Genomic DNA, 20,105 nt, shown 5'->3' on the forward strand with positions numbered 1-20,105 from the left:
ACACCCACCCCCTTCACACCCAACCGTTCAAAGAACTCCATTGTCCCAGTCTGGTCCTCAACGGACAAGTCCGTGGAAAGTTATATAAGTGGACGTCCAGCCCCACCCCCTTCCCTCCCGCCGCCCCTCATCCCCGGAACCCTCGCACCTGCAGTGAAGATGAGTCTACTGTAATCTCCCCCCGGAGTACGTTCAAGCCGTCAAGGCCACATCACCAGTCGACGTGCTTCTGGACGCCTCCTGTATGGCGCTGTTCATTTCTGCCCGGACTGTAGGTGAGTCGGGTCTCGTGGGCGGAGGTGAGGATCGCCGTCCCCTGATCGACTGCCAGCCGTTCCTTGTGCTGCGTCTACGACGAGGCGTTGGAGTGTCTTCATCCGTTGCGGTAATTCCCACCACCCCGCCAACGTCCTGGAGGGATCGGAGCTAGTGCAGAGTCCCATTCCACCGGAAGATGAGCTGAAAGGGATGGCCCCAGGAGTACTGCGTTTCATGTTCTCTTAAAAAGTCCGTAGCTATTTTGAAGGCCTTACGTTTTTGTAACGTTATTGTGGACAAGTCCTGATACAGGGCCACTTGATGGTCTCGGAAACGTAGGGGGTGCTGTCGCCGGGCTTCCCGGATAATCCGTTCCTTCAGAGGAAAGTCCGGCAGAAAGGCCAGAATGTCCGGGGGTGGTGCAGAGGTCCGCCGTGGTAGGCCCACCCTGTGTGCTCTGTCAATTCGGACAGGGAAATCTCCAGCTTCGCCCAGTATTTCGCGAAATAGGTCCCTCAGGTAGGCGGCTACATCCTCTCCCTCTTCTCTAGATGGAACACCACAGACCCGGATTTTATTGCGCCTAGATCTGTTTTCAAGGTCTTCGGCATGGGCCTGGAGGTCGATCTGCTGATCCCTGAGCCTCAGGACCTCCTGCTGCAGGTGTGTGATCTCTGGAGTGACCAGCTTCCTCTACAGTGTTCACTCTTTCCCCCAGGGAGTCAACCTCTCTTCGGACTTCTTGGACCTCCCCGGCCACCTCTTGCTTCAGTGTCTGGAAGTCCTCCCGTAGGGAGCTGAACAATGATTCCAGGAAAGATCTGGTTACCGGAGGCTCCCCTCCCTCCGCACCTCGAGAGCTGGTCGGGGGGCTCGGGGCTGGTTGACTTCTGTCCTGTATCGGGGTGCCCCTGCTCAGCATTTCTGTCAAGGTCCGGTCTCCCTTCTTTCCCCCTCTGGCGTTCGACATCGTGGAGGTGACTCGCACTCCAGCTGTGCCCCAGTTTCGATTCAGGTACCGGGCAGACATTTTGTTGTGTGTTTACTTGTGGCCCGTGTCTCCTCCCAGCTCCCGCCTCCCAGCTGACCCTCCCACGCTCCGCCCCCCTCCACTCTCCATTGAAGACAGATGAACCAACGTGCAGCGTCCACGCGCAGCGGTCGCGCCAAAGGTAAGCCCGTCTGCGCCTGGACCGCGCACAGCGCCAGACCCCTGCTCTCCGCAAATCCCATTCCCCCCGCATTACTTATGACGCCGCTACCCTCTCAGCCCTTAACCCCGGCCGACTCCCAAACTGCTACCATGCCGCCCCAGCTCACACCCACAGACCCTTCGCCTGCCACTCCTGCAAGTTCGACTGCATCAGGACCCACACCAAATCCACTAACTCCAAACAGAGCTCCGACACTAACCATCTAAAGTGCATCCTGATCAACACCCGCTCAGTCCACAGACACTCCATTGAACTTTGGAACCTACTCGACACTACATCGCCGGACGTCGCCTTCCTCACAGAAACATGGATGAACGCCTCATCAGCGCCCGACATCGCCATAGCCATCCCGGACACCTACAAGATCATCCGAAAAGACCGCACCAGGAGGAGGCATCGCCATCGTCCATAAGAACACCATCCGCACCACAACCAGTTCCGACGACAACCTCGCTTCCGCCGAACGCCTCCACTTCCAGATTCACACCGACCACAAAACCACACTCAGAGGCACCCTCATCTACAGACCGCCAGGACCCCGCACACAATTCAGCGAAGACATCGCTGACTTCATCAGCCCACATGCCCTCCCCTCCGAGAATTACATTCTACTGGGAGACCTCAACTTTCACCTGGAAAAGAACAACGAAAGCAACACCTCCACCCTTCTGGATAACCTGGCCAATCTAGGACTCAAACAACTCGTAGACACCCCCACCCACAACGCCGGACCCACGCTCGATCCTATCTTCACCTCCAGCAAGCACATCTCCTTTGATCACACCACAGCACTCCATTGGACGGACCACATCTGCGTCCACTTCAACTACAAAAAGTCCACGACCCACAACCCCCCACTACCTATTCCGCGAAGAAATTGGAACAAAATCACCAACGAACAACTCTTCACATCGCTTCACCAAAACCCCCCCACCAAACCATCGGACCCAAACCAAGCAGCCACTAAACTCACACAATGGATCACCCAGAGTGCTGACGAACTTGCACCCTTGAAAAACCATCTAATCAAGCAAGGTAGCAAAAAAGCCCCCTGGTTCAATGATGACCTTAAGAAATCCAAGAAGCTCTGTCGTACTCTCGAGAAAGCCTGGAGAAAAAACCCAACCACCGATAACCTAACCACCTTCAAGAACGCCACCCGCAAACACCACCAACTAATCAGATCCACCAAGAAATCAGCATTCAAGGATCGACTTCACAACAATACCCAAAACAGCAAGGAACTATTCAACATCGTCAAAGAATTCACCAACCCCACCGCCGGCACCAACGACATCTCTCCCTCCCAAGACATCTGCGACTCTCTATCCTCATTCTTCCACAACAAAATCGCCGAAATACATAACAGCTTTGAAAACCAGGCCGAAGACCTGCCCACCCAACACCGTCCTCTAACAACCTTTACGCCTGGAACCCAATCTCCACCGAAGACACCATCCGCCTGATGAACTCCATCCACTCAGGATCGCCAACCGACCCATGTCTCCACCACATTTTCAACAAAGCAGACTCCATCATTGCACCCCATCTCCGCGATGTCATCAATTGCTCCTTCAACTCCGCTACCTTCCCAGAAATCTGGAAACATTCCAAACTCAGCGCCCTTCTGAAGAAACCCATAGCAGACCCCACCGAACTTAAGAACTACCGCCTCATCTCACTCCTCCCATTCCCTGCCAAAGTCATTGAAAAAGCCGTCAATAGCCAGCTAGCCGCCTTCCTCGAATCCAATAAATCCCTCGATCCTTCACAGTCCGGTTTCCGAGCCAAACACAGCACCGAAACCGCTCTCATCGCAGCAACAGACGACATCCGTACACTACTGGACAACGGAGATACAGTTGCCCTCATCCTACTTGACCTCTCCGCAGCCTTCGACACAGTCTGTCATAGCACCCTCATACAACGACTCAGCAACGTCGGAATACAAGGAAAAGCACTGGAATGGATCATATCGTTGCTCGCCGGAAAAAGCCAGAGAGTCCGCCTCCCTCCCTTCAAATCAGAGGCCACCGAAGTCATTTGCGGCGTACCACAAGGATCATCACTCAGTCCCACCCTCTTCAGCGTATACATGAGTCCCCTCGCATCCATCGCACGCCAACACAACCTCAACATCATCTCCTACGCAGACGACACCCAACTGATCCTCTCCCTCACCAAAGACCCGAACACCGCCAAAACCAACCTACACGAAGGAATGAAAGAAGTTGCCGAGTGGATGAAGAACAGCCGTTTAAAACTGAACTCGGACAAAACGGAAGTCCGCATCTTAGGCTCATCCCCCTCAGCCTGGAATGACTCTTGGTGGCCACCAGCCCTGGGAACCGCACCCACACCAACGGATCACGCACGCAACCTGGGCTTCATCCTGGACTCCTCCCTCTCGATGACCAGACAAGCCAATGCCGTCTCATCATCCTGCTTCAACATCCTACGCATGCTCAAAAAAGTCTTCCGCTGGATACCCACTGAAACAAGAAAGACGGTCACCCACGCACTGGTCACCAGCCGTCTGGATTACGGAAACACCCTCTACGCCGGAACCACAGCCAAACTACAGGAAAAACTCCAACGCATCCAAAACACATCAGCCAGACTCATACTGGACATCCCTCGTCAAGCTCACATTTCCAACCACCTGAAAGATCTCTACTGGCTCCCCGTCAACAAGAGAATAACGTTCCGGCTCCTCACCCACGCACACAAATCCCTCTATGACCTAGGACCCGAATGCCTCAATACTAGACTGTCTTTCTACACCCCCACCCGCCAACTTCGATCTTCCAATCAAGCCCTCGCCGCAATTCCGCGCATCCACAGATCCACCATGGGGGGAAGATCCTTCTCCTACTTAGCGGCCAAGACCTGGAATTCCCTCCCCACCCACCTCCGCCTTACTCTAAACCACTTCTCCTTCAGAAAGCAACTAAAAACTTGGATATTCGATAAGTAAATGCACCCGCCTCCCCAAGCGCCTTGAGATCCTCCGGGTAAGTAGTGCGCTATATAAATTTCTGAACTTGAACTCGATATGATGGTGTTGGGGTCAAGACCCACACAGCAGTCTCCCCGGGAGTGGCGCTCCTCCGTGCAAGGCCTACCAGCGGTTTTCCTGGGCCTCGAGGGCGTCGATTCAATTAAGGGCCCAGCTGGTCGCCTCCAATTTCAGGTCCCTCCAGCTGCGTCACGGGGTCGGAATAAGTGGTTCGTCGCAGCGACAATGGGGTACTCCGCGTCTTCTCCGAGGGCCAACCACCACGGAGTTAGGGCACCAACCTCCACCCCGGGCCGATGTTACTTCACTTCTGTCGGGATCGGAACTGCACCCCTTCGTGTTACAGCGAAAGGCGCCACAAGCTGGTCCCCCTTCTGGGCACTGCTCGTCACCGTAACCACCGTACTGGTCTCTGCCGTGCCCAGGGGTGGTCCGCGTCTTCCAGGGCCCTCTTCAGGAGTCCTCCGTCCCAACAACTTGGCCACAATTCCAAGTGGGGGGGCGTGAGAAGGCGGGGGCCCACCTCCAACTCGGGCCTCGGTTCGTTCGTCTACTTCGCGCCACAGGCCCGGTCTGGAAGTCCACCCACAGCGTGGGGCCGGGCGAGGGTCAAACCCCGTGGATGTGGAAAGTGGGACACTTCTGGACTCTTCTCGGCCACCACTCGTCCACTGCTGTCCGGCCGGAACTCAGGGCGGGGGCCCGGGGGCAGCCCTGACGACACAGGCCTCACGGCCTACCTGATCCCCGGTCTGGCGTAGCTGCCTCCTGCCGGCTCCGCCCCTGTCGCACTCCAGGTGGCCCGCCTCAGTTCCGCTGGGCGCTTCTGCGTCTGGACCTCGCTGGAGGCCTGCAATGGGAGCGACTGTAGGCTGCCGGGTCACGTCACGCTGTGTCTCCGAAACTCCCTACTGGACCTCCCTCGGTTCGTGGCTGGCGGCGCTTCGGAGCTTCGTCGACACTGCGGCCGGCCCTCGTCTTCGGGACGCCTCCGGCATAGCGCCACCGCTCCAGCAAGGTCACCGGAGGCTTCGGGCTGCTCCACTGCACCGTCGACTTCTCTGGGCGTTTAATCCGCTCGATCCGGGGGAGATCGGCGGTACAGGGCGGCGCAGGGTCACCGGGGACTCGGGAGCTCACGGCAAGAGCGTCCTCTCAGCCCGCCACCTTGGCCACGCCCCCCTGTGCATGACTTTTAAAACATTTGTAACTTAATTTGCAGTTAGTACTATTTTTCAGCAAGTTGATACTTGCTTTTAATTTGCGCCGCATTTTGCCACATTCACTTCTCTCACTCAGCCGAGTAGGCGCTGAGTCGTTTATGCCCACGGAGGCAGCCGGTAAGATACAGTGGCCATCTTGGGGAGGCACGCAGGTTGGCGGACTAATCTCTGGGACGCGCGCTGAGACAGTATAAATCAAGTTCCCTTAGCGCTCGCGTCAGACCCAGTATTACCTAGGACCACTCCTGAGGCGGAAGCCTTGAGCTGTGATATTTGTGCATGACCTTTAAAATATTTGTAACTTAATTTGCAGGTAGTATTATTTTTCAGCAAGTTAATACTTGCTTTTAATTCGTGCCGCATTTTGCCGCATTCACTGCTCTCACTCAGCCCAGTAGGCGCTGAGTCGTTTATGCCCACGGAGGCTGCCGGTAAAATACAGCGGCCATCTTGGGGAGGCACGCAGGTTGGCGGACTAGGCTCTGGGATGCGCGCTGAGACAGTATAAATCAAGACGGTCATGTCTCCGCGCAGCGGACACGCCGAAGGAGCGCCGAAGGAGTGCCAAAGGAAAGCCCATCTGCGCCTGTCCGCATCAGGACGGGGCCAGGGGCCGGTACTCTGGGACACCAGTAGATCAGGTAATCTTAAATATAGTGGGGGGCAGCTTTGGAGCCTGAGAGGAGATGTAACATCTATATGCCCCCATTCTATCGCGCCTGAGGAGCTGTTGACTTCTTGCCCTCACAGCAATTCTGCCATTGGATCAGTAGAAACACTCCATCCTAAAAAGGAGAAAGTAAAGTCGTACTCCCTAGCGCTTCTCAACTGCTGCTCCCTCGCCAAACATGCAAGTGAAATTTGTATGCTGCTGAAAGATCGAGAACCTGATGTTCCCTTTTTAACTGAAACTTGGATGAATGAGGGATCGGACCCTGATGTAGTCCGAGCATTGCCGCCAAATTATGCAATTAGTAGGCAGGATCGTCTGAGTGGGAGGGGGAGGAGGGGTCGCTATTATCTATAAAGATACATTCGGATGTCGATTTACCAATAGTCCTCTATCAGACTGCGAGAGTATGGCGTTTGCCATCTCCTTTTCCCCTACTTGTACCTTTTCGGGTATCTTGGTGTACCGGGCCCTGGAGCACATACTAACTTCTGCGACAATCGTCAAGACACGATCACTCATTTCGCCAGCACTGTCCCCAATTTTTCCATCCTGGGTGATTTTAATATTCACCTTGACGAACCAGAGGCCCCCGCCTCACAAGATCTTATGGAAGGGCTTGGGATGCTTCAGCTCAAACAAATCGTTGCTGGAACTACCCATATAGCAGGCCACCTGATTGACCACTTTTTTACCAACTTGGATAATCTGCATTGGGAAGAGTCGATCTTTGTCCCTTGGTCGGATCATGCTTTGCTTGCCTTTACATGGATGACCCCGGACCAAAACTATCCAGTTAGATTATCCAGGAAACGGAGTCGGATTTGGTCCAGACTCTCTCTTGATGATTGGGTTGTGAACCTGAATAAGTCCCCCCGTCTTTCTGCGAGGACCCCTTAATGGCCAATGCATCTTTTAATAGATGGTTAGAAGCCTCTTTAGATATTACTCTGCCTAAAACAGAAGTCTGCCATCGCATTGGCTCTAATAAAAAGCCGTGGTACTCCCTTGAATTAAAACAGCTTAAATAAAGCTGTAAGCAGGCTGAAAGAAAATGGAGAATTTTTTTTTCTGAGGACAACAAGAACAAATACAGATTGGCAGCACGGACTTATAAAAATAGAATAAAAATTGCACAATCCTCTTACTATCAAGACAAGATTGCCTCCGCTGCCAACTCCCCCAGGGAAATATAAAAAATTTTTAAATCACTGATCACCCCTCCCAGTCCCCCCAATGAATCATTGGACCCCCAGAAACGCTGTAACGAGTTGGCTAAGTTTTTTTGCATCTAAGGTGGCTAACATCTACTCAGCTTTTCAGCCACTGGATCCCATTCGACTCTCTACTGCGCCAGTATTGCCTGCTGTGTTGGAGTTTTTCCCTTTGCTCGACTTAGGCACGGTGGAAAGACTCCTTGGGAATCTTAAATCAGGCTCACCCTCAGATGTTGCGCCTCCATCTGTCCTTAAGCTGGCCTCGGCTACTGTTGCTCCAGTCATCAGGGATGTTATCAACTCGTCTCTGGCTGCGGGGTTTGTTCCACCTATGTGGAAGCAGGCTAGAGTCAAGGCTCTTTTAACTCCTTCGATGCTCATGACGAGCTGAGCTCGTCATGAGGTACACCTCTCGTGTGCTCATGACGAGCTGAGCTCGTCATGAACAATGGGATTTCCAACAAGACCAGCACCGGAGGAAAATACCATCAGCATCGATGGTGTTAAAAAAAACAGCCTAGACCCTGAAGACTGGGCAAACCACCGCCCTATCTCCTTGTTGCCGGGGTTGGGTAAAATCGCAGAGAAACATGTTAATTCCGCATTATCATCGTTCGTGGAGAACAACGAAGCCCTACAACCTTGGTTGCCGTGGTTGAGGAAGCCAGGAAAATTGTCGACGTGGGAGGCTGCGCTGTGGACCTCAGCGCAGCCTTCCACACCTGCTCATGATCCAACACCTGAGGGAGGTAGGAGTCACGGGGACTGCCCTTAAATGGTTGCAGTCCTTTCTTGATGATAGAACCTTTGCTGTGTTTGAGGATGAAGCAATTTCTAAACAGCTCCTCTTGCAGTATGGCGTTCCCCAGGGATCCTCATTGAGCCCTCCCATGTTTAATATCTACATAAGGACTCTGGCTGATGTGGTCCTTCCCTGGGGAGTTCAGTTGGTCACCTACGCCGATGATACGCAGCTGGTGGTCTCCGTCTCACGGACTAATTCAATCAAGTCAGGGGAAAATAATCTGTCCCCCTGTCTTAGTAAGATTCTTGCATGGATGGACTCCTCTTTTCCCAGGCTCAATGGTTCAAAGACCGAAATTATGAAGTTAGGGTACAAGGTCCCTGTTAATTTAGACCCTTTGTGGCTGGAGTGTCTTGGCCCCCCCTCCCTGTCTGAAAAATCAAATTAAGAGTCTGGGCGTATGGCTATATCCGAGTCTGGGTTTATTTATTTATTTATTTGTTTATTTATTAGTTTTCTAAAGCGCGACAGCTACCCAACAAAAGGTTTCCCGGCGTTGAGGGACACTAAATTGCAGAGCAGGATGTTAAACTCTGAGAGGGAGGCTAGAACAATTTACTGGTTAAAAAGCCACGTTTTGGTTGCTTTGCGAAAGTGGTCATAGCGAGTTTCCAGACGTAAGTTCAGTGGGAGAGTGTTCCATTGCTTGGGGCCCAGCAGTGAGAAAGACCTTCCTCCGATCGTAGCTCTGCGCACTTTCGGTACGCAAAAGAGGCCTTGAGATGCCGACCTGAGACAGCGAGCCGGCATATAAGCCTGCACAAGGGATTGTAGATATCTGGGGGCATTACTCCATTTGATTTTGTGCATAAGGCACAGAGTCTTAAATTTCACGCGGTTTTCGATTTTTAACCAATGGAGCGCCTTGATGTGTCCAGATATTCTCTCCCTTCTGGGGCACTTGTAGAGTAATCTGGCCGTGGCATTTTGGACTAGTTGGAGAGGTCTCTTGACTGCTTGTGTTGATCCCAGGTATAGGACGTTCCCGTAATCTAATCGGGAGGTGATCAGAGCTTTGACTACTGACTTTTGCGTGTCTTCTGGCAACATCCAGATGATTTTTCTAAGCCATCTCAGTATGGTGAAACAGATGGCTGCAACATTGTTGACTTGTGGCTCCATGGTTAATTTATTGTCGATGATGATACCCAGATTACGTACTTGGTTAGAGGGGGTAGGTAGAAGGCCCATTTCAGAGGGCCAGTGCCTAGGGTTCCACAAGTAGTGATCTGGACCCACTACTAGGACCTCCGTCTTGTTGCCATTTAACTTGAGTAGGTTGTTACTCATCCAAGTTGCAATCTTTCTGAGGCCATTTTGAAGGCAAGAGGGGGCGTCCTGTTCATCTTTTGAAAGGGAGAAAATAATCTGGGAATCGTCTGCGTATGTATACATATTTAGACCTGTATCTTCCGCAATCTGGGCAAGAGGGGTTACATACAGATTAAAAAGTAGGGGACTCACAACTGATCCCTGGGGAACCCCATAGGGGGAATGATGGATTTTTGAGGTCGAGGTATTGGAGGCAATCTGAAAAGTCCTAAGAGTAAGGAACGATGCAATCCAATCCAATGCAGTTCCCCTGATGCCCAGGGCCGAGAGAGATTTTAACAAAATGGGATGGGAGATGGTGTCAAATGCTGCGCTGAGATCCAGAAGGATCAGCGCAGCAGACTCCCCTCTGTCGACCAAAAGGCGAAGATTTTCCGTCACCCCGAGCAATGTAGTCTCGGTCGAGAAGCCAGGGCGGAAACCCGATTGTGAAGTGCAAGCTCGGAAGGTCGCAGCTACGTGTTACGGCCTGATCAGACTCCTCAGGAAGGTCCTGACCCTTCTTTCCCCCGAGGCCAGATGCCTCCTAGTCCAGACACTTATTTTATCTCGTCTGGACTATGTTAATGCGGTGTATCTGGGTGCACCTAGGGTACCATTAAAATCTTACAGACCGTGCAGAATTGTGCGGCCCGACTTCTTATGGATATCTCGAGACATAGCACTGCTAAGGCGGCACTGCAATCACTACACTGGCTGCCGGTGCAGGAAAGGGTCTGGTTCAAGGCCATGTGTATGGTCCACAAGTCAATTTCTGATAACGGCCCGGCCCTCCTGCGCCCTATGTTTCATCACCAGAAGAGCTCGCGATCTCTCAGATCTAATCATAAAAACCTGCTTAAAGTTCCTAGGGTCAAACGGACGCGCATGGGTGGCCGACGTTTTTCATTTCATGCAGCGAAATTTTGGAATCAGCTCCCTGACTCTATCCGGCTGGAATCTAATCATCTGGCGTTCAGGAAACGGTTGAAGACCTTTCTGTTCCGTTGAGTGGTTGAATACCTGTTGGGTCTGAAAGCGCTGGGATGCCTCCGGGTAGCCATGCGCTATACAAGCATGTCATCATTTATTCATTCATTCATTACCCTATAACTGGGGAAGTGGAGAGTGAGGGGGCTTGGTGCTGGTCTTCGGTGTGTGACTTAACCTATAATGCCGGGCTTGGGTGTGTGCCTTAAGGTACATTGCAGGGATGTGAGGCTTGAGTGTGTGTTCCAAGCTACAATGCAGGGATGTGAGGCTTGAGTGTGTGTTCTAAGCTACAATGCAGGGATGTGAGGCTTGGGTGTGTGTTCTAAGCTACAATGCAGGGATGTGAGGCTTGAGTGTGTGTTCCAAGCTACAATGCAGGGATGTGAGGCTTGAGTGTGTGTTCCAAGCTACAATGCAGGGATGTGAGGCTTGAGTGTGTGTTCCAAGCTACAATGCAGGGATGTGAGGCTTGGGTGTGTGTTCTAAGCTACAATGCAGGGATGTGAGGCTTGGGTGTGTGTTCTAAGCTACAATGCAGGGATGTGAGGCTTGGGTGTGTGTTCTAAGCTACAATGCAGGGATGTGAGGCTTGAGTGTGTGTTCCAAGCTACAATGCAGGGATGTGAGGCTTGGGTGTGTGTTCTAAGCTACAATGCAGGGATGTGAGGCTTGGGTGTGTGTTCTAAGCTACAATGCAGGGATGTGAGGCTTGAGTGTGTGTTCCAAGCTACAATGCAGGGATGTGAGGCTTGGGTGTGTGTTCTAAGCTACAATGCAGGGATGTGAGGCTTGAGTGTGTGTTCCAAGCTACAATGCAGGGATGTGAGGCTTGAGTGTGTGTTCCAAGCTACAATGCAGGGATGTGAGGCTTGAGTGTGTGTTCCAAGCTACAATGCAGGGATGTGAGGCTTGGGTGTGTGTTCTAAGCTACAATGCAGGGATGTGAGGCTTGGGTGTGTGTTCTAAGCTACAATGCAGGGATGTGAGGCTTGGGTGTGTGTTCTAAGCTACAATGCAGGGATGTGAGGCTTTGGTGTGTGTTCTAAGCTACAATGCAGGGATGTGACGCTTGAGTGTGTGTTCCAAGCTACAATGCAGGGGTGTGAGGCTTGGGTGTGTGTTCTAAGCTACAATGCAGGGATGTGAGGCTTGGGTGTGTGTTCTAAGCTACAATGCAGGGATGTGAGGCTTGAGTGTGTGTTCCAAGCTACAATGCAGGGTTGTGAGGCTTGGGTGTGTGTTCTAAGCTACAATGCAGGGATGTGAGGCTTGGGTGTGTGTTCTAAGCTACAATGCAGGGATGTGAGGCTTGGGTGTGTGTTCTAAGCTACAATGCAGGGATGTGAGGCTTGGGTGTGTGTTCTAAGCTACAATGCAGGGATGTGAGGCTTGAGTGTGTGTTCCAAGCTACAATGCAGGGATGTGAGGCTTGGGTGTGTGTTCTAAGCTACAATGCAGGGATGTGAGGCTTGGGTGTGTGTTCTAAGCTACAATGTAGGGATGTGAGGCTTGAGTGTGTGTTCCAAGCTACAATGCAGGGATGTGAGGCTTGGGTGTGTGTTCCAAGCTACAATGCAGGGATGTGAGGTTTGGGTGTGTGTTCTAAGCTACAATGCAGGGATGTGAGGCTTGGGTGTGTGTTCTAAGCTACAATGCAGGGATGTGAGGCTTGGGTGTGTGTTCTAAGCTACAATGCAGGGATGTGAGGCTTGGGTGTGTGTTCTAAGCTACAATGCAGGGATGTGAGGCTTGGGTGTGTGTTCTAAGCTACAATGCAGGGATGTGAGGCTTGGGTGTGTGTTGTAAGCTACAATGCAGGGATGTGAGGCTTGGGTGTGTGTTGTAAGCTACAATGCAGGGATGTGAGGCTTGGGTGTGTGTTCTAAGCTACAATGCAGGGATGTGAGGCTTGGGTGTGTGTTCTAAGCTACAATGCAGGGATGTGAGGCTTGGGTGTGTGTTCTAAGCTACAATGCAGGGATGTGAGGCTTGGGTGTGTGTTCTAAGCTACAATGCAGGGATGTGAGGCTTGGGTGTGTGTTCTAAGCTACAATGCAGGGATGTGAGGCTTGGGTGTGTGTTGTAAGCTACAATGCAGGGATGTGAGGCTTGGGTGTGTGTTGTAAGCTACAATGCAGGGATGTGAGGCTTGGGTGTGTGTTCTAAGCTACAATGCAGGGATGTGAGGCTTGAGTGTGTGTTCTAAGCTACAATGCAGGGATGTGAGGCTTGAGTGTGTGTTCTAAGCTACAATGCAGGGATGTGAGGCTTGGGTGTGTGTTGTAAGCTACAATGCAGGGATGCTGGTCTTGGGTGTGTGTCCTATCCTACCATAGGCAGATGCTCACATTGGGTCCGCCCAATCCTAGATTTTAAAGGTGCTTGTCTTTATGTGTCCTTTGGTGCATGAGAGGGACACTAGCTTTGGGTTTTGTCCTTGTCCACTGCTGTGCTCCTGGGGTGATCATTGATTACCGGGTAGTAACCTGTGTTTGTTCTGTACTTTACAACTGGTGTTTCATGGTCACAATTCGGATGCACCTCAAATTGATAACCAAGTGAATCCCTTTGTCCTCTTAGCAAGGTTTAATCTTAACCTAAGAGATGGTAGATTGCCGTCAATTTTATTACTTTCACAAAAGAAAAAGTATTTTTTTGAATGTTGGGGAAATATGCAGGTAAAAAGGTGAACAAAAGCTTCTGGTGCAGGTACACGTGTAGCATCTGAGACCCACATCTGATATAACTAGTTACTCTCTGTACACCCATCTTGTGGCTTCACTACTTCAGATGGGTCATTGTCACTGTAGTCAATGAGTTGCAAAAGTGAAACCAATGTGAAATTATCTGTTTGAAATCAGGGTCGATGGTTGTTACAGCTACGGTGCCCAAAACCTCCTCTCTATCAAAGAAAGAGAGTTATTATGCTACCATATGTCCTCCAAAACCTAAACAATATGCACCAAAGATATAGCAGTAATGTTAGCACTACATCAACTTGGAAAGTGCCATTGTATTACCAAGATCATTTGAGAAGTGTGTCATGCTTCATCTTAGGCGACTACATCCCACCTTGGTTGGATATTACCACAAAGGTGATCTCAGCCTCAAGGTGAGGAAGGACCAAATAATCCAATCGTGATAAATGAGGGATCCAGAAAAAGTATTAAAACTACCTCTGTGGAAACCCAATTGATATCTCCTTAGTCAAAGGTTACACCAGGCAGGGTTGAAAAATCTATTGGATATGGCCAGAGATATCATGCCTCAGTTATCCTTTTTACCAACATGTTTCGGCCCCTGTTTATAGCTCAACATGAGCCTGAGCCTTCTTCAGGGCAAATAAGATCCTACGGATGTCAATGTCCTTGCTACATCTTTGTTAGAGCTAATAAAATGTCTTACATTGTCAATCCTTCTTATGTAAACTGTCTGTGGAGTAAAAAGGTAGGTAGATATGTACAGTCATGTAATACAAAAACATAGAAAACCCACTGTTATTATTTCTCATCAGTAAGTCTCCTCAACTAGATTTCTTTAGTGTGATTCCCACGCGAAAGACAAGGCAGTCATCTATGTAGTGTAGTCACTCACCTTATACTTACGTAATTCGGGCTCCACTGATCTCTACAGAAGGGGCCCACTCCTGTAGTCAGAAACTTTTAAAAGAAAGGAGGGGGTGTGAATCATTATTTTTCTTTTCTCTTTGCCCCTGCTTGATCAGATCTGGGTACTCTGGGTACTAGAACCTGCTCTCTAGTGTAAGGCGGGCTCGCCCATTTTTTAATTTTATGGAGTTTTATGTAGCGGGAATTTGACCCAAATTGGGTATCAGAGCACTTTACATAGTCCCAGTTGCATTACATGAGGACACATTCATTTTTGATAGGCACAGGGAGATTGAGTGATTTACCCAGAATCACAGGATGTTCAGCGTCCTTTCCGAGACTCGAACCCAGTTCCCCAGATTCGAGGCCGGCCGCCCTAGCCGTTAGGCCAATTCCTCTCTCCATAACTATAAATATAATGATCAGGGAGAGATTTAGGAAAAGGCCAATGTCCTGACTACTGCACAGTTTAAGCCTAAGTTGGTCAATTTTTTCAGAGTTCCATAGTTGTCTTTGGTTATGTTAGAAAAGTAAAGTTGGTGGTATGTACCCTGGGTGCCGTCTAGTCAGTTTGTCATGCACCTGAAAGGCTTGTCAAATATACGTAAATATAGTTTGCCTATAGAAATTTGTGACTTTATGAAACAACACTACCATGTTGCAAGATGTTTTCACTAGGTTTTGATGGCAAACTCATGCTCTCCCAATACTTAAAACCTTGGTGAAGGTGCTTAATCCCATTGTGAAGCTGCCAGGGGCGTTTAAAATCTTGCGTGTGCCAGGCTGCCATGCCGTCTGATAGACTCAGAGTAAAAGGATAAATGCCTCATTGGTGGCTTTGGCCTTGACCAGAAACTACCTTGAGTTTGAGGAGTTCTACTTGCAAACCTCTGAGACTTCCATGGACAGTACATTCCCTCTACTCTGGCGTGCTATATGCCCACAAGTATATGGCACTGTAAGCTGTAAGATGATGGTTTCAGTGCTGAGCTGTTGACAGCCGGTAAACAGGGGACGTTTGTTCCTTTTGGGCTCAGAGATCGGCAGGAGCTGCCTGAGGGAGAGGAACAGGCAGCTAAGACACTATTCAATCGGAAGGGTCCCACGACACCAGTCTTAAGCTACAGGACCCGCACAGGACACGCGCTGTTCCCTCGTCGCAAGCTCTTTGTGACTCTCTGGCGGATGCCTTTGAGGAAAAAATTCGTAAAATCCTAGCAGGTTTGCAGGACCCACGGAATTCTACCACTGAGGAGGGAGCTCCGGAGGAAATGGCCAGTCGACCCCTGCTGAGGGCTACCATCCTCTGTCAGGAAGCTCCGGTCTCGCCCTCCAGTCGACCCCGACCAGTTGAGCAGCCTTCCAGCCCGGGAGCTCCGGCGGCGGAAGCCAGTCGACCCCAGCTGAGTAGCCCTCCTTTGCTTCTGTTGGATCAGGCTCTCAGCTTGGGAGCTCCGGCGACTGCGGCCAGTCGACCCCATCTGAACTGCTCTCCCCTCGCGGCCCCTGACTCGGCTCCCTGCTCGGGAGCTCCGGCAATTGTAGCCAGTCGACCTCAGCAGGGTAGCCTTCTCCCTTTTCCGGTGGAGCCAGCTCTCAGTCTGGGAGCTCCGGCGAGCGAGGCCAGTCGACCCCAGCTGAGCGGCTCCTCTACCCCCACTTTGGATCAGGCTCTCTGCTTGGGAGCTCCGGAGATTGCTGCCAGTCGACCCCAGCAGAGAAGTCATTTTTCTCCTTCCTTGGAGTCAGCCCTCAGTTTGGGAGCTCCGGCGTGCGAGGCCAGTCGACCCCAGCTGAGTAGTTTTCCCCTTCCATCCTTGAAGGAGTTCGGCGATCTAGCCCTAACGATTACTTCTGGCTCGCCTTTGGACCCTCTCCCCCCCAGACTCTGGAGGGTGTTTCAAGAGGACCTCTTCCAGCCCCTGCATGCCATCTGCTGTCAGTCATTCGAGACTGCTACTGTTCCAAGCTGCTGGAAGAAGGCAGTGGTATCCCCGCTTTTAAAAAAACCTACGCTCGACCCTGCCTGCCTTTCTAACTACCGGCCAATCTCCCTGCTCCCTTTTCCGGTTAAAATTATGGAAAAGTTGGTCACCCGTGCTCTGTCCAGTTTCCTAGAAGGGAACAGCTGGTTGGATGAGACGCAATTCGGCTTCCGCCCAGCACATGGGACGGAATCCGCGTTGGTGACCGTGTTAGACAACCTGCGGGCGCGAGTCGACAGTGGTCGGGCAGCATTTTTGGTGCTGCTCGACATGTCGGCCGCGTTCGACACGGTCAGCCATCCCACCCTGATTTCTAGGCTGGAGGAATGCGGGGTCAGGGACAAGGCCAGAGATTGGTTAATCTCCTATTTGGACTGCCGTCAGCAACGGGTTTCATTACCCCCCTTCAGCTCGGAGGAACGGAGAGTGGGACAAGGAGTACCTCAGGGCTCGGCCATCAGCCCTATACTCTTCAATGTCTACCTCCGCCCCCTAGTCCAGCTTATTAAAACCTTTGGTATCTATGCATTTAATTATGCAGACGATACCCAGCTGGTCTTCTCTCTGGAGGGACAGGAGGCAGTCACATTGGAGACCTTTCATCGGTGCATGCAGGCGACAGCGGAATGGCTCCGGCTGAACTCGTTACAGTTCAACGGAACTAAGACGGAGGTTTTACATTGCTCCACTGATCGAATTCCTCGTGACCTTCCAGTGGACTTCTGGCCTCCGTCCTTCTCAGAGACGGTGTCTGCGGCACAATCAGCGCGCAATTTAGGCGTCACTTTTGGGCCTAACCTGCAGTTGGATCTACATGTGAATAAGATCTCGTCAACATGTATGATGCTGATTCGTATGCTGCGCAAGGTCCTTCCTCTCCTCCCTGTGCAAGCCAGACCAGAAGTAGTGCGTTGTACCATCCTAAGTCGACTTGACTATTGTAACGCACTACTTCTGGAGGCCCCGGTAACACTCTTGGGCAAGTTGCAAAGGGTGCAAAACATCGCAGCCAAACTCGCCCTTTCTCTCCCTTACCATAGTTCATCTACGGCAGCACTGCGAGAACTTCATTGGCTGCCAGTTCATCTTCGGGTGCGCTACAAAGCAGCATGTATTGTGTTCAGGGCTATCCACGAGCTAGGCCCCATTCCGTTGCGGCGAATGTTTGCCTGGTACTGTCCATCTAGAGCTTTACGCTCTTCGTCATCCAGGCTACTGGTAGTCCCACGATTCCAGAGAGTGAGGATGGGGGGCCGCTCTTTCAGAGTAGCGGCAGCCAAACTCTGGAACTCTCTGCCTTTATCCTTGAGAAGCCTTGGAGATCTCCTCTCCTTCAGAAAGGCTTTAAAGACTCATCTTTTCCCCAGGATAGGCTGAGCTACTGTTTTCATTGAGTACGGGTCAAAGCGCCAGGATGCCCTTGGTGGTGACAGGTTGCGCTATATAAGTATGCCACAATACAATACAATACAAGTAAATAATGACTTCCCAAGGACGGTGTCACACAGGAAGGGCATAACAAGGCCAAGAGGTCTTAGTAACATTTGTGAGTGAGTGAGTGAGTGAGTGAGTGAGTGAGTGAGTGGGTGGGTGAGTGAGTGGGTGAGTGAGTGAGTGAGTGAGTGAGTGAGTGAGTGAGTGAGTGAGTGAGTGAGTGAGTGAGTGAGTGGGTGGGTGAGTGAGTGAGTGAGTGAGTGCATGCTTATATGATTCCATAGAGGTTGGAGGTGCCTTCAGCTCTCCCTTCTCTCACATCTCTCTCTGTGCTTTTTACAGTCTTTGATTCAGCTGAACAGCAAAGAGAAGGAGATGAGACAGCCGACAGTGTTGCCAGGCATTGTCCCGGAGGCAGCCCGACATGAGCCTGTCCAACCAGAGTCCACCTCGGAACAGGCTTCTCCTCCTGCCCCACAACAGTCTGTCTCACAAAAGCTCATATTACAAGATTCTGTCTCACAACTGCCTGCACCACAACAGACTGTCTCCAAAGAATTCACCCCAAAGCAGCCTGTATCTGAAGAGCCCAACACACAACAGTCTGTATCTGATGAGCCCAACACACAACAGTCTGTCTCTGAAGAGCCCAACACACAACAGTCTGTCTCTGAAGAGCCCAATGCACCACAAGCTGTCTCTCAAGAGCCCACCCTACAACAGCCTGTCTCTCAAGAGTTCACCCTAGAACAGCCTATCTCTCAAGAAGTCACCCCACAAGAGCCCGTCCCACAACATTCTGCCTCACAAAACTCTATCTCTCAAAACCCCACCCGAGAACAGCCTGTCTCTCAAGAGTCCATCCCACAACATTCTGCCCCAGAGCAGCCTGTCTCTCAAGAGCCCGCCCCACAACAGGCCCCAGAGCAGCCTGTCTCTCAAGAGCGCGCCCCACAACAGGCCCCAGAGCAGCCTGTCTCTCAAGAGCCCGCCCCACAACAGGCCCCGTTCTAAGACCGAATAATGGAAATACTAAGATTTATGTGGGCTGTTTTTAACAATATGATTAGATCAGCTTTTAAGTCTTGATGTTTTGTATTGCAATGGTTTTAATTAACTATGCAAATAAAAATGACTTACTTACTTACCTTTTCGAGTCTTAGAGCAGACCTGGACAAACTCAAAAGGTTTGTGTTCATGTTCAGTTTGAGCAGCAGTAAAGGATTGAAAGTATATGAGTGACTCTAATATCAGATGTTGGCGACGGATGAGAATAAATGGGTGTGGGGGGCAAGGTTTGTAATCTCACGTGATTGGAGACAGTAGGGCTCTGATGATACCAAGGTGAAGGGGGCTCTATCCTGAACGCAACACCCCAGGGTGGGCAGTCCTGCTGTGCTGCCACCAGCCATCGGCAACAGTCATAACAAATTCACACCACACTTTCGTACTCCAGTGATTGATTGGTGGCCCTGGAAATCAGGAGGCATCTTTGGTCAGTTAAACCAGGAGGGTGGGCTTGAGGTTTCCTGACAATCACAGGTAGGCACCAAATTGAACAGCGTGAGGTCACAAGCAAGGCGCTGTTTAAAGGGCACTGGGAGGGTAGACGGGTGGGAGTGTTGTAAGCTTGAAGCCCCTTAAACTTATTCCAGCACTTCTGCGGGTGCTACAAAAAGAGCTTCAAAACATTTGACACAGACCCAATCCCAGTGAGATAGCTCAGGAGGTTGATTGCCTGCTGCAAAAGCTGTGAGCAACTTGCAGGTGACAGGTTCCAATTCCAGTGAAATGTATTAAATATCTGATAGAGACTTCTGGCTGCAGATTCCTTACCTTTGAATTTCCCAGGTGTCAGGCTGGATCTGGAAATGTTTGCGTGAGCAGTGCCCCTTGTGCACCCCATTGAGTGGCTTCTTTCGGCTCTGCGTGATGTCGGTGTTGTTGGCGTCTGTTATAATGTCGCGGTCAACTATAAAGGCACCACCCAGGCATGCAGATGCCAGTTCTTTTCTTTCTGCACCAGTTAAGCACTGATCCGGGAAGAGCTACCCCTCTGTCACTTTTTAACCATTCTTTTCAATTTTTTATTTTTTTTAATATTTATTAAGGTTTTATACTTTTTCCCCCTGTAAAGGGTAAAGAGCACAACACTACAAGCAATAAATTTAAATTCATTCAGAAAAAAAGAAAACATCAACAATAGAAAAAAGAGACAAAGAAAAAACATACCTGTATATAATACATCTCAATATAAATTCATACTACCCTACTGTGATTCAAGTATACACTATTTCTCCTTAGGTTTAACACGCCCCAAAAAAAGAGAAAGAAAACTACATGTCATTGTTCTCATCCTTTCACCTAG

At 50.7% G+C, this 20,105-nt stretch overlaps 1 protein-coding gene across 1 annotated transcript in view; it reads left to right on the forward strand.

Moving 5' to 3' along the window:
• Positions 1 to 18,883, forward strand: part of CFAP157 (cilia and flagella associated protein 157) — a 681,435-nt gene extending 662,552 nt beyond the window's left edge. Inside the window, exon 9 of the mRNA XM_086924933.1 lies at positions 18,080 to 18,883. Coding sequence (XP_086781059.1) covers positions 18,080 to 18,751 — 672 coding nt within the window. The 3' untranslated portion in view covers positions 18,752 to 18,883. The remainder of the gene's footprint in view (positions 1 to 18,079) is intronic.
• Positions 18,884 to 20,105: the final 1,222 nt, after the last annotated feature.

The sequence above is a fragment of the Lissotriton vulgaris genome, chromosome 5 (genome assembly GCF_964263255.1).
Source record: "Lissotriton vulgaris chromosome 5, aLisVul1.2, whole genome shotgun sequence".
NCBI classification, from domain to species: domain Eukaryota; kingdom Metazoa; phylum Chordata; class Amphibia; order Caudata; family Salamandridae; genus Lissotriton; species Lissotriton vulgaris.